The sequence below is a fragment of the Chinchilla lanigera genome, unplaced genomic scaffold (assembly GCF_000276665.1).
Source record: "Chinchilla lanigera isolate Chin_1 unplaced genomic scaffold, ChiLan1.0 scaffold00064, whole genome shotgun sequence".
In the NCBI taxonomy this organism is placed as follows: domain Eukaryota; kingdom Metazoa; phylum Chordata; class Mammalia; order Rodentia; family Chinchillidae; genus Chinchilla; species Chinchilla lanigera.
This window is the reverse complement of record NW_004955465.1, coordinates 7,514,460-7,529,670: the sequence shown is the minus strand read 5'-3', so window position 1 is coordinate 7,529,670 and position 15,211 is coordinate 7,514,460. Positions and strand designations below refer to the sequence as shown.

General features: G+C 37.7%; 1 protein-coding gene across 2 annotated transcripts in view; it reads right to left on the bottom strand.

Moving 5' to 3' along the window:
* The window catches only part of F13a1 (coagulation factor XIII, A1 polypeptide), a 173,249-nt gene that overhangs the window by 87,696 nt on the left and 70,342 nt on the right, over positions 1 to 15,211 (bottom strand). For both annotated transcript variants that reach the window (XM_013521833.1, XM_013521832.1), the window contains 2 exons: positions 6,474 to 6,592; positions 3,843 to 3,950 (listed from right to left, as the gene is read on the bottom strand). In XM_013521833.1, coding sequence (XP_013377287.1) covers positions 3,843 to 3,950; positions 6,474 to 6,592 — 227 coding nt within the window. The remainder of the gene's footprint in view (positions 1 to 3,842; positions 3,951 to 6,473; positions 6,593 to 15,211) is intronic.

The following is a 15,211-nucleotide window of genomic DNA, read 5'->3' as shown; positions in this document are numbered from 1 at the left end:
TTTAGGGGTGGAAATGGAATGCTTTGTTAATGCCGTGTGACTGAAGTAGGTTTTTGGATGACACAAAGCATCCTTCTTAACTTTTTCTGGCACATTTCCTGGCAATTTTCTTGATGGGGACTGTCACATTAGAAATGAGATAGAAAAAAACCAGCAATTGAAGGGTATAATTTAAGGGACAAAGTACAACTTTGGGTAAGTCTCTTCCTTTTTCTAATTTTCTCTTTCTTTTCTCTTTTAAAAAATCTGTAGTGTAGTATTGATAAAATGCACTACTGAGTAATTAGAAAAACCTAAATAAAAGTTAGCTTATGTGAGGTTGTAACATCTCAAGTCCACTCCTCATGCGATGGGATTACAGGATTTTGCATTTTTTCCTCTGGAAAAGTCCAGTAGACCAAGGCTGTCCAGACTGTCACCAATTTTCCCTACTTTCACATAAAGCAAAATAAAGCAATCCAAAATAACAAGAGGATACTTAATTTATAAAAGAAAAGACAGAAGCAAAGAGAGCATTGAGGTTGTGTTTACCTATGGGAATTACAAATGTAGTTTGAGTACAGAGGCAAAATTTCATTTTGAAGATGAAGAAGTGAGTGCTGGAGTTGAAAGCTTTGCCCTGGGTTACACACTACATGTTTAACAGAAAGACCAGAGCCATGACCCAGTCTTCTGACCTGGGCCCAGCCCCTTCCCCTGTGATGGTGTCTCCACCTGCTCTCACTAGAAGAATGAAAACCAGTAGGTGCTGAGCAAATTAAGGCTTTCCAGGCATTCCACAGGCAGGAAAACTGAGCTGTAGAGGGATTCGGTTCTGTGGTCCTCCTAGGGGGTGATTTTCCCCCAAAGGGACATTTGACAATATCTGGAGACATTTTTGGATGTCACAACTGGTGGGTGTTTGTGTTGGGGGGGTGCTACAGACATCTCTTGGGTAGAAACCAGGGATGCTACTAAACTTCTGCCATGCACGAGGCAGCTCCCTGCAATGACACTCATCCCAGGCTAGAGTACTACACCATAAGGATTTCATCTATGGATTGTGAACTTCAAATCCAAGTGCATATTATTATCATCATTAAAAAATTTGCATAATTTGGGTCATTTTCTGTGCTCTTTGGGCAGCACACACAGCCTCTTTCCTGCAACTGCTTGCCAATGGTCAGTGCTAGACTTGATCATGACCACAGTAAGCAAACTTCCATAGGTTCCCAGTCACATGCTCCTGCATTGTGTGCTCACTGAATTCCACTTTTCTTGAGGGACATAATCAGGGATGAGCTGCCCATCCTCATGCTTGTCTGGCAGCAGCTGCTCTCTAGAACATTCTGCTTCCCATCATTGTTATCTCGGCATCTATCGAAGTCTGTGTGTTACTCTTTCAGGAGGATTTGTATGTCATATGTGTCCTTCTGTTCGGGCATTCATGCTCTGTGAGAGGCACTCCCAGCCTCAGTGAACAGGTGGAGGTATTTCAGAGGGACTCAGGAAATACCTGGACAGCCGGCTCCGTTTCTCCTAGGCCTGAGCTTTATCCCCAAAGAACACAAACACAGACTCATGTACCTGGCAGTCTGGATTCTAGCTTGACTCTCCCAACTTCAAATATCTTCTTGCTGGCTCTCTAAATACATTTCTTAATATTTCAAATTAATCTTTAATTAAGTGATTCGAAGTATTTTTTTTCCATGTGTACATTACTGGACTTGAAAATTTCATGATAAATTTCCAGGATTTGTGAACAGGAAGAGAACTGCCTGAATGATCAGAAAACAGTTGATATTTTTAAAGTGTCATCTTTTCATTGATTTCTTGGAGGCTTCTTATTTTAGTTTTAAAAACCACTCTAAGTGAATGCGTTTTGGAAAGACTCACAGAGCTATTCTAAGGATGAAAGGAGATAATAGATGTGAAAGGGTTTGGTAAACTTTCTGCATACATAAACAATAGTGTGGTGTAAATGGACACATTGTTTAAAATTGCTCAAGGCAAGACCTCGCCCTCTTAGTACCCAAGCTGTCCCCGTCACAAAACTAAATCAAACCAGAACCAAACTACTCCCCAAAGAAATTCTTTTTGTCTCCTTCCAAACTTTGCAAGTGGGATATGTATTTTCAAAATTAGAACTTCATAGATTTTTATCATTAATAAAGTTGCAAGGCAACTGGCATTTAGCCTTACGTGCTTAATTCAGCATTTGTCAGCTTCCACTTGGGCAGGTGGCACTACAGATAGGATTCAGTCAGATGTTCATTTTTTTGCTTCCTTTTTATATTGGTTTATGTCAGGCACTGATTTCTGGGTTCATGAAAATACACGTGAGTAACTTAGGCTGAGAAGCAAGCCATTTCAGAATGTTAAGAAGGAATTAATTTATATTTAACCATTCTTAGCTAATACTTCCTTTCTCATGGCAAACGCATCATGCCAACTTTCAAGGGGAAAAAAGAAATGAGAGGAGTCTTGTGTTCAAAGTAAGGAAACAGTGATTGAGTGATTGACTGCAGGTCTAATATGTGGTGTTATAAGAGGTTATCACAAAGCGTCCAAATCTTAAAAACTCATTGCCTTTTCATTACGCAGTATAGATGAACAGTGGAAAACAACAGCGCCTATTGATCTAGTTTGATGCTGGTGATTGAACTCAGGGTCTTACTCATGTCAAGCATGTGCTTTACCACTGAGCTGCATGCCCATCTTCAAAATGCTTTCAGATGCTAGGGTCTACCTTCACTTTTAAAGCTCTATTATGTCTTTAATTTACATGCAGCCTTGTTTTAAATAAAATAAAAATCATCACTCTTGACAGCTAGCCAAAAATCATGCTCAGATTAACATCTGCATGTTAACACATTCATAGTTTTAACCCAAAAGAATGTATAATAACAAATGCAAAGAGAAATTTTCCAGGGAAAAAATGTTTTCAGAAAATTTTAGAAAATGTCCACTGTTTTTGTATGAAATACAGCCAAACTTCACATTTTTCTATGAATATTCTGCTCCTGAAAAGATATGATATACTTTTATGCACCAAAGGCTGATTCTGTGTGAGGAGTATATCAGCATAGTTCAGGACTACACTAGCACTGTATTTAATTTGCTTCTACCCTTGACCCCTGGCCTACCACTCGTGGGAGTTCTACCTCCACTTTTAACTCATGCCCTTCATGGTCTCTGAATTCTTGAAGATGCCTCAAGATCTCCCCCAGAAAGCAGTGTGAAAAGTAGAACAGGTCTAGATTTGGAATCAGTAGGACTGGATTCTAGTGGAAACTTTGTCACTCACCAACTACCATCAGTTTTCTTTCTTACAAAATGGCACGAGTAATGCTCACCCTATATCTCCTAGGATTCCATGGGGAATCATTACCCACTTTATAAGTGATAAAGCCCTCTTGTGGGGTAAATAGATGCTGGGGTTATATGTATCTTACGTAATCTAAATAGTATTAGATACAGATGTGCTGTATCTTGCACATCCTCTTGCTTCTTCATGCTTGATAGATAGATCATTTGATTACAGTCATTGACATTTTTGTCATGATCACTTTTCAGTCCCCAGGCAAGAGGTTCTTAGGAATAACCATTCAATAGTATTATAATATCCATCATCATTTGTCTCAAGCCAAAGAAATATAGTACTGAGAAAAAAAAATTGTTTTATAGTGTAAGCCAAACTCAGAGAATTCAAGAACTATACTGGGTGTCATAACTTACATTCTTACAAATAAAAGTTTATTAAGCACAAGTCACTATTTCAACACATCTTAATGAACTGACATCTATACTCAGGCATATGGTGTGTGTGTAATAGATTTTAGTCATCAGTAGTTACCACTTACCATTGCAGACCCAACACGGCTGACTTTGATGGGATTTCCTCTACCAGAAAGATCCATCTGTGCTTTGTCCATCACATATAAGCAAGCATCGAGGATGCCATCTTCAAACTGGGGAAAAATGAGAAACTACTTAAGGGCTATTTTGCAAATAGGACATTCTCAGGCAGAAAAACAAAATGAAGCTACAGCCCAATGGCTAAAAATATATATTTTCTTTATAACTACAATCTAATGGATAAAAATATGTATTCTCTTTATAATGATCTCCTATGATCTTCACCATGAACTGAAAGTAGAAGGAAGGAGATATCTTATTTTAATTTCCAGGAAAGTGAAGAAGAGCCTAACAACGTGCCAGAAATACAAACAGAACTACAAAAAAACACAGGTTGCCCTATCATGGGAAAAACCTGGTAGCCAGTTCTATTTTCCTAGAAAAAGCTATGGCCACAGGCAATGCCAGAATTTTCTTTAAAATGAATAAAGACCAAAATGTACTATGATAGCAAGATAGGGTGATTTTATCTGTATTGTATTACATTTTAATAGGAGATTAATCCAAACACAGAAACCACACACATTATCCACCTAAGTGCTTAATAGAAGTCAGAATCTTAATAGCTAGTTGCCATGTAATTACTGATTAAATCCAGTTGCAGCACCAACTCTGGGTGTACCCCAAATTGATGGGATAGCTTAAATAATCTGTAATCTCACTAGTTTTTTTAGGTATATAAACTATTCATTATTCCGCTTCTCATAAGCAGTATATCTCAGTCACGTTTGTAGAACATGATAGTAACTGACCAGAGAGTTAAAGAAATAGTCACAGAATTCAATATTCCTCATCAGTGCAAACAACTGACTTGTTGTTTTGGCAGAAGGACCCACATCCATGGTGTCTTTGAATGACGGTGGAAACACGGCTTGTGTACAAGGGACTTTCCCAAAGGTCTGCTGACCAGGAGTCCCTTGGGACACCTTCCTAATTCTTCTTGGTAACTACTTTGATGTTTTCCCTTTTACCAGCTATCTGTAGAGTGGCACACCGCAGCCATAAACAGAATCACACCTCCATGGCTTGGATGTGGACTGGATGTGTCCCTCAAAGTTTCCTGTGCTATACTTGCGGTCATCAGAGTGATGGTGGCAGTATTAAGAGGTAACTAGGTCATGAAGACCTGGCCCTCAGAAAGGATTAATACTGGTCCCCTAGAGTAAATAGGTTCTCATGAGAGCAGGGTATTATAAAGTGAGGCCACCCCATGTGCTTGGCCTCTTCTGTTACAGCTCCCCCATTCCCACTTTGTTTCTGCACTGTGATGTGATGTAGCTAGGCCCTCACCACAGTCTGATCAGATGGCCTTCCTGATCTGAGGCAGTTCCACCTTCAGCTTCCAAAACTGTGAGCTAAATAAACCTGTTTCCTTTATAAAATTTCCAGCCCCAGGTATTCTGTTATAGCAAAAGAAAAGAGACTAAGACAGCACCCAAAGACTAGGAAACAGGGACCCAAGGCAAGGGAACCAGGTCTAGGCCATAGTCACTGAGGCAGGGAAGTCTTCCTCAGGAAGTCAGTAAGGAATACAAAAACAGGGCAAGTAAGCATAGTTCACACCCTGTCAGGACATCAGAAATGCAGGTGGGCAAGCCTAAATACTGAGTATGCAACTCTCAAGAGTCAGGGGGAAGCTGTTCACAAAACTGAAAGGATGTGTGGAGAGATAAGAGCTCATGACAACATGGGTACCAGGGCTCAGGCTGGAGCTGTGGCTCAGGGACCCAGGAAGACCCCATATGGAAGTCAAAGCAAGGTGGCAGGAGCCAAGGAAGTACCACATGACCCAGTATGGCTGGATTCCACCAAACCCTTCCCCTGAGTACCCAGAACAGTGACGCACATTCCCGTTATCTCAGCCTGGATGTTCGGAAAAATGTCACACTCACCTCCTCTTATGTCAGTAATAAAAAATCACTTTTGAATCATAGGACATGCATTCATTTATGGAAATAGGGAAAAGTATTGTGCATTTGCACCATTGTTAAAGACTCCAAATTGAAATAGTTTGAATTATGTAGTATCATAAAGAAAAAAGTTGCTGTTTTCAATTTATCCAGTAATTTGAGGTTGCAGTTGATAAAATGTCTATATAAAAAGCTCAGTGGACTCCCTCTGAAAAAATAATAACACTCTTTTTAATTAATAGTATCCCAGACTAACACTTTTTTTCTTCAAAAAGCTATTTTTTAAAAAATTGACACAGTCTGCAGTATTCTCTGCATCATTATTAAAATAGCTTTTATAAGAAAATTTTCAGTCCACTCTCAGTTGAACCAATAAGGTTTCACTGTACTGAGATACCAACATATTTCTAAGCAGATGCCACATTACCCATAGATGCTCTGATCTCTGCAGCATTGTAGTAAGTGGGAGATATGTGGTTTCAGCTGATAAATTATGCAGCTGTCTTTATAAGTCTACTCCTGTGCTCTCTGTCTTGGAGTTTTAGATCCTAAAAAGCAGGAAATTGTGCTCATCTAATATCAATGTACAGGATCCTGCAGTAATATATGTGACAAAAAATATTAAGTGAAAATGTCCTTGACAATGACAAATTTTAAATGGCTCACCTGACCATAGCTCCAGCTTCTACTCTTGATGTTGTCAAAGTCTCCATAAAAAATCACCCCAATATCATTCAGGATGTATTCTTCTCTTTCTTTCTCGTCGTCCAGATACACAGCATCCTCTGCATCAGGATTTGAACATAATGACCATTACCAAACCATATTGTTTTCAAATATTACAAGTTTATTTGTGACCAAACTGCAATTTAATCTACCAAATGAAAAAAGAAGTCTCTCTTTTTTTTTTTTTTTTTACTATGCATAGCTCATTTCCCAATCTTTTTAGCCATGGTAAATATAATCAGTACCAAAGATCAGACTATAAATAATGACATTTGTCAGCAAAATGCTGACAAACCCAGATTCTGGAAGTTCCAAGCAGCACAATTAAATTGGCATGTCTCATTAGACATTTTATGACTTGGTGCACCAGTGGTTTCAGAATCAGAATTCTGTGATGCTTATGCAAATCTGCAAGACATCAGAAAATAATTTGCAACCTACTAACATTAATAGAAAAGTAGCTGAATTGAAAATGATTTTTCAAAATAAATCTGGGGCATATCAGAAGACAACAGCATCGTTTGTCATGCCTGGTTTGTGGTCCCTCAGGATGGTGGAGGAGGGAGGCTGAAGGTTGTCTCCTTTTAATGAAAAATCCTCGTGGATGTGTTGGTAAATGTATGTGCAACCACCTGCTTGGTCAGCTTTGTCCACAGCCAAGCCTTGTCTTCCTGATGGCTACAATCCCTAGGAAGGTCTGACTCCCTATTCAGCTACTGGGCCATCAGTGTGGCTTTTAATCCCAGGCCTAGTGTGAGTGTAACAAAGCATCTTCAACATGGGTAGAAGTACCCCCTGCCAGGTAAATTTGCATATTTGAAACAGGGTCAGCCTTGGCTGACTGGGGGTATGGTTTATTTTATTTATCAGGCCCCAGTCACTTGCCACCCCTATTCCCTTTTGGAGGAGGTTTGTTCCTCCTCATTCTCTGGTATGATTTTTTTAATCACTCTTGAGTAGTGGTTCTCCATGTTGGCTACACATTAGAATTATCCAGAAGATTTAAAAATTCTCAATTCCCAGTGTTGTGGTTTGGATCTTAACTACCCCCGAAAGACCCATGTGGGAAAGGCTTGGTTCCTAGCCTGTGGTGCCACTGGGAGGTTGTGGAACCTTTAGGAGATGAAGCCTAAAGGGAAGAAGTTAAGAAGTTAGGTGCTCTTGAAGCGGGCACTGGTATTTAGGCCCCTTCCCCCACTTCTCTCCAGCTTCCATTCAGTGAACGTATTTCCTCTGCCATGTGCTTCCTTCTGAACTACTTTCCCACCACTGGCCCAAATGTAATGGGGCTAAGAATCCATGAATTGAAACCACTGAAACTACAAGCTCAAAAAACCTTTTCTCCTTTAAATTTATTTATCTGTAGTATTTTGTCCCTGCCGTGGAAAACTGACTAACACACTGAGCTGAACTCTAGATCAAAGAAGTCAGCATCTGGGAGGGTGGAGTGAGACCCAAGGATCAGGGTTTTGTTTTGCTTGGTTTTGTGCTCTCCTGTGTTGTTCACATGCAGCCAAGGTTGAAAACAGTGCTCTGGCCTCTCGCTCCTCAAAGAAGGACTGAAAGGCCAGCAGCAGGAGCGCTGGCTGGGAACTTCTAACAAATGCAAACTCTCAGGCCTCTCAGACCTACTGAGTCAGAGTCTGTGCTAAGAAGATACCCAAGGGGTTTATGTACACTGTTCTTAGAAGCTCTGCTCAGTCCAACCAGCTTAGACCTCCACTTTGAGCTGTACTGCGGTCATGGAATTCTTTAGTAATTACTCAGTCTTGTCTAGTCTCCTGCACTTCGTTGTACTATCTCTTTATTTTTGTTCTTTGCCTCTTGCTTATCATTTGGCTGGTTTCATGCAACTCTGTGAACACACATGCACACAGTAGATCCTTCCTGTCCTCCAGTTCTAAAACTGCAGATTCAAAGAGTAGCAGATTTGAAATATTTTTTAACAATACAGTGTTGAAACTGCTAACATAGCATTAACGTCAGGTTAAGTAAAATAATAGTAAAAATAAAAGTAAAATAGTAAATAATAGTAAAAATAAGGTAAAATAAATTATCCAGAGATAATTTACACAGGAGTGTTGTGATAGGTTCTATGCAAATACTACACTGCTTAATATAAGGGATTTGAGCTTCCATGGACCTTGTCATACTGGGGAGAGCACCTGGAACCAACCCCTTGTAGGTACTAAGGGATGGCTGTATATTTCCATGTTCAGTGAATTGCACATCATTAAAGTATACAATTTCATAATCAGGAAAATAAATATGTCCCTCACCCCAAATGTTTCCTTTGCCTCTCTGTGATCATGTTCTCTCTATTCTGCCCATCCTAGAAGTAGGGTACCATTATTCATTTTTCTGTCATGGTAAACTGTCTAGAACTATATATAAACCAAATCATACAGTGTGTGTGTTTTCTGTAGTCTGGATTATTTCACCCAGGTTCCATTATTATTATTATTATTATCTTCCCAGAGCCATTTTATTTTTCCAGAAAATTTCCATCACAAGCATGCCCCCATCTCCCCTCAGCCCTTGAAAGTGTGAGCTACAGTGCTGGCCTGGTTGAGTTCTGGGGGCAAAAAGCTGCTAGCAGCAAACTCTGTAGAGACTGAGGGCCTCCAAACTAAACTACATTTTACTTCCCAAATGGAACTGTTCAGAGATAATGCATAAAAAGTGACAACTGAGTATGAAAATTTGAGGCTAAACTTTCCAAGAAAATGCATGAAAGAATATTTTTATTTTAAAAGAAGACAACATGTGAGAGTATATATAAAGGACATCAAACATTTACATGTGCACAGCTGTCTACCAGATGCTAGAAAATATCCAGAAAATGAAGATCTACTTGTGTGTTTTTATTCTTTTATGACAATGGTTCAGCTGTCATGAACACTGCAATAATAGCTATGATAGCCAAATGGATTTAAGTGCTTGTTGTGGTGATAGAATCCCCACTTAAGTCCTGGGAAGTTTGGAAGTGCCGTTTTGTAATATTTCTGCATGATGACCCTATAATGTTTTCCTTTAATATGAAATGGTCATGGACTTTCTTGCAAGGTAGAATACTATAAAGCTACAATAATGTAAACAATTGATAGAAAATACATTAATAGACCAAAATAGTGCAGAAATAGATGTGAGTATATGCTTGTATATACAAGAAGGAAATATCAAAGAGAATGGTTAGAGTGTTCATTAATTCAAATTAGCAAAGTGGCTATTAGGGAAAAATATATTTTGTACATCTAAATAAGCCAAAAATTAGTTTAACATCTGAATCTAAAATGTGAAAACATAGAAAATCTAGAATAAGATAAAGGTGAATATTTATTTGATCTTTTTATAAGAAAACATATGTTTTGAGACAGGGTCTCATTATGTAGTTCGGGTTGGCCTTGAACTCACTATGTACTACAGGTTGGCCTGGGACCCCCAGTGATCCCTTCTCCTGGAACCCCTCCTGCTTTAGCCACCTGAGTGCTGAGATTACAGGAATGCCCTATGAGAAATTTTTATCCCAACAAAAATAATAGAAAGCTCTCAAAGTAATAATCAATGCATTTTATTTAGTATAAATGTCAAACTTTTGAATTTCAGATACAATAAAATTTAAAGCATATGACAAATGAAGGAGATATTTAACTATGCCTATGTATATGTTTATAATATATATGTATGTATGTGTGGGTTTAAATTTATAATACTTAATACAAGCTAATGTATGACAAATTGCCAATCTATGGCTGGGACTGCAATTGCTACAATATCTTGAAAAGCAATTTGGCAACTGTGTTATTTATCTTTAAAATATCCATGGTCTTCACTTTAGAGTGTGAATCTACATACCCAAGGGCAATAATTCAGAGATGCATCAAAAATATATGTACACTGTTCATCATATTACTTGCAGTTAAAAAATGGGAAAAATCTGAAATGCTTCCTTATTTTTCCACACAATGTAATCATCATGTAGTCACTAATGCATTCTTTGGAGAATTTTTAATAATATCAGAAGTTGCACATATACCAAAATGAAAACAAATGCGGGACACACATCCTATACCAAATATGTTCAATTATGTTAAAAAGAAAAGAGAGACAATAACTTGATCAAGATAACTGAGACATTCGATATCCATCCTCCTCCCTTATTACTGCAGATTGCTTGAAATGACTGAATTCACAATACAGTTGGTGGAGGAGAATGCCCTCCACATCTCCAGAAGAATCAAGGAGTTCTTGTAACAAAAAATGAAAGGATAGGAAAAGTAGAAGAGGCAAGGAAGACATTCAGAAGTCCAATATCTGCATTTCATTGTTGAAAAAAAGTCACAGAAAAATAAAAGGAAAACATTATCAAAGATGTTCGAGAAAAAAATTCCTGGAGCTGAAGAAAGTTTTTCCAAAAACAAAACACAAGCAAAACAAAACAAAAAAAAAAAAACCACCACTTAGATGCAAACTGTTTGTATGTTAAAACTTCAAAGAAAAAGCATAAATCTTAAAGGCTTTAAATGTATTCTACATGACATTGAAAATACCAGTAATAACCTATTTGGATCTAATTTTCTCTTTAACAGTGTCAATTTCTCTACTTACAAACTTGCTGTGGTCTTATGTTAATTTCTAAATCACTAAATATCTACATGCATGCATGCATACATACAAACAGGAATATTTGGAGCTGCCAGATGTGTTTATAACATAGATTGTGGTGATAGTTTTATGGGTGTATAATTAGCTCCAAATTTATCAAGTTGTCCACATGAAATATATGTAGCTTTTTGTATGTTAATCATATCTCAGTAAAATGGTTATAAAAAATTTTGTCTTACACATAAGAAAGAAATAAAGAAAGAAAAAGAAAGACATATAAATTTGCTAGCTCTATCCACCAAGAACATCTAGAAAATAAAACAACTAATGTTTTAGCAATGAGTGTCCTGAAGCTTGGGTTATGGTTTCTGTGCTGGTGAGCTTGCTGTTGTTATGACAAACTACCTGAGATGATCAGTTGATAAAGAGGAAAAGTCTATTTTGGTTCACAGTGTAAAGGTTTCAGTCCATGTTCACTTCTTCCCATTGCTATTGAGCGTGTGACAGCAGTCAATCACGATGGGACAGTGTGGCAGAAAAAGCTGCTCACCTCATGGCAGCCAGGAAACAAAAAGAGAAACGGAAGGGAAAGGTTTCCCAATATCTCCCTACAAGGACATGTTCCCGTGGCCTAACTTCCTGCCATTAAGCTCCCCCTCTTAAAGGGTCCACCACATCTTAATAGCACCACAGGTTACCAACAGAGCCTTTGTGTGTGGGTCTTTGGGGGACATTTTAGGTCCAAATGATAGTAGTCTAATAAGAACCCAAAGGTATACAGGTTCCTTAAGAGGATTAACTCATTACAGCTTGGAGTCAATAAATACACAAGAGTACCCTCAAACATTTCTTCCTGACAGAAAATAAGCAAATAATCAGATTCTAGAACTTGAAAGCCAACCTAAAGCAGAGTCCCTTGCTAAGGATGGGAAAATTTAAATATCAGAATAATGGTTGCTGCAAAGGATTAGAACACATTGAATATTTCAGTATTTGCAAATTCGTGATGATTTTCAAGATGCACAGGTCACTTTTGTATAGTGTTATGAATTAAACACCTGAGAAATAAGGAAATGGCATATGAGTTTTACCTTAAGGTAACAAACTGCTACTAACACATGTTGAAGTAATGATAGAATTAGAATATAGATACTTTGAAATTTATAATAAAAGAATAGGTCTATGCAGAAATCTGTAGCTAAAGTAGAACTTCAGAATGGATAGATAAGACTAATAAAATCTGATTCTATTGATAAGTCTAAACATATGCAGTTTTGATTGGCTGAATGTCCCAGGAAGCACATGGCATAATGTGTGAAGTGTTTTTATTCTTCTCTCCTTAAAAAAAAATTGAGGGTGAAACTGATCTAATCACTAGATCTAACTAACTTTTTATAGTGGTTAGAGAGACATATTTCATGGATATAGAATCAGACAAATTGAGAATATGGCAAGTTCTATATGACAAAAAGCCCAGTTTCACCAACAAATTTGTGGTAAGAAACAAATAAAGAGCATTGCTGTGGAACAAAAGATTTAAGAGATATACCAACAAAGTTTAATTTATAGAGCTTGATTTGAACAGAGAAACTGAAGAGATATTCTTTAGATGGTAGGGAATTTTTATTAAAGACCAGTCATTAGATAATGTCAAATAATTATATTATTGATATAATTATATATAACAATATAATGATTACATTGATTACATTATTTGTAATCATTACATAGTCACGCATCATTTAATATTGGGGATGCATTCTGAGAGATGTGACATTAGGCGATTTTGTTATTGTTTCAGTTATCTTGAAATATACAAACTAAGGAAGCTGTGACGCTATTAGGTGATATAATCTTATGGGATCATCATGCAATTTGTCATTAACAGAAACACCTTTAAGTAGCCCATGATTGTGTGTGTATCTGTGTGTACACACAAAGATAAGCATACATATAAAATATGCACATATATACTCATATACACATGTAAACACATAGAAGTACATATATATGTATATTTAATAAAAGATGTGCTATATTATAGGGCATAAAAGATCATGTTGACTGGGATTTGTTTGAAAACACTAAGGCAGAACATAAGGGAAAAAAGCTAAAAAAGCTGGAAAAATCTACTCAATGTTGAATCTGCAAGATAAGTAAATAGGTATTAGTTCTACTACTTTTTCTACTTTTGAGTCAGTTGAAAATTTATTAATAAAATAAACTTTACCAAAGGTGCAAAAGAAAATTAAATAAACAAAAACATCCAACATGCTCCTACTTGGATGTAAAGAGTCCAGTACTATAAAAATATGGAGTTGACCCAAGTGAGTCTGTAGTCTATGTGAATGGAACCAAAATGCCATTTGGGTTCAAAAGCTTGTGTGGAAGAAAAAAGGTGAAAAAACAGTTTAAAAAGCAAATGTTTAAAAGCAAGGAAAACTGGAGGACTTGTGCAATGGTAAATTGAACTTTCGGTCTCATTTTCATGTCACTGCCTCTATGGCCTTTGCATGTAACTAGCAGTCCTTTCCTGTAAAGAACTCCTCCTCCTGGCTTCAGGCTTGCCTTGGTAAGTGGGGTGTTTGCGGAAGTGACATTCTCACAGCTCTGTGGTTGTCAACAGGAAAACAACATGCCCAGAAACCTGATTGGTCCAAGGCAACCAGTGTCCCCACAGCTGGGCAGGGATGGGGGAGCCTCTCATCTCAGGTGGACTTGGCTGATCAAGCCCCATCTCTATCAACCCAGATCTAGATGCCCAAGAATAAATGCTTATCATCATACACCAATAAGATTTTCTATTTTATGGCATACCACTGTGACTATAACTACCTGAAGTGAAGCTGTAATTAAATTTGATATTGGCAGGGCATAGTAATATACTAATACATGTGTGGAGCTAGATGTGTATTAGGTCCTAGTATATGATAAAGATGGTATGTAGAGCCAAAGGGTAATGATCAATCTGATCAATCCATAGTGTTGTGGCAACTGACTATACATGTGGGACAAAAGTTCAGTAAGCTCTCTTCTCCTAACACATTTATCAATAGATTTAAGAACTGCCTCTGTGTATCTTCTTACCGACTCTTACCTCATCTGACAGGTTCTAGACAAGAACAGGTACAGAAACAGAACATTCAATAAATATATTAAGTGATGCTCACCTCCACGAGCAATTACAGATGTACAAACTAAGATAGCCATGAAATAACCATGATTTTCCACTATACTGGCAAATAGAAAAATGAATGGTGACACCTAGTACCAGGGAGTGTGCAAAGACATGGCTACCCCAGAGTATCGCGGCTGAGTTATAGCGTTAAAGCCATGTTAAAGGGTAATTTGGCAGTATCTATGCAAATTTAAAATGTGAACTCACTGTGACAAAAATGCTATTTCTAAATGTCTGCAGAAATATGTCTGTAAAAATGCATGTACAACATTTAGTACAACATTACATTCTATGGTGAAAATGATTGTAAATAAAAATCATTGTAAATCTAAGTAGTTGTCATTAAAAGTCCAAACCAATTGTAGCACAACGGTACCAAACAGCCATGAAAAGAATATATATGTACTGATATAGTAAACTCTCCAAAACATATTGTATGGGTCCGTTGGGTTCTTGCTGTACCCCAGGTAGGAATGGCGTTGAGAATGAGGAAAAAATAGTCAAGAACAAAAAGCTGGGATCAGATGGAGGTCTCCTCTCTCCTGAGTGGAGAAAGGGAGCTGCCCAAGAACAGTAGAATGTTTATTTTATACCCTCGAGAGGTTGATTAATTTCAGCCTCTCTGCCCAGCAATCAGTTAACAAGCTCCAACCGCTTGTTTACATGCTTTGAGGAGCTCCTGTGTTCTCGGGCTGGCTTGGACCTGCACTTGTAATTACTTTCCAGCTTCAGCCGCTCCCAACAACATATTGTACAGGAAAATAAAGCAAAAGGAAATATGTGTAATACAATTTCATTTGTGGTTAAAAATTCCAAATTTTATAAATACGTGTATGGATACTGATGTGTAAAATCTTAGTGGAACAAGGCAGCAAGTTCTCCGGGAGCGGCAGGG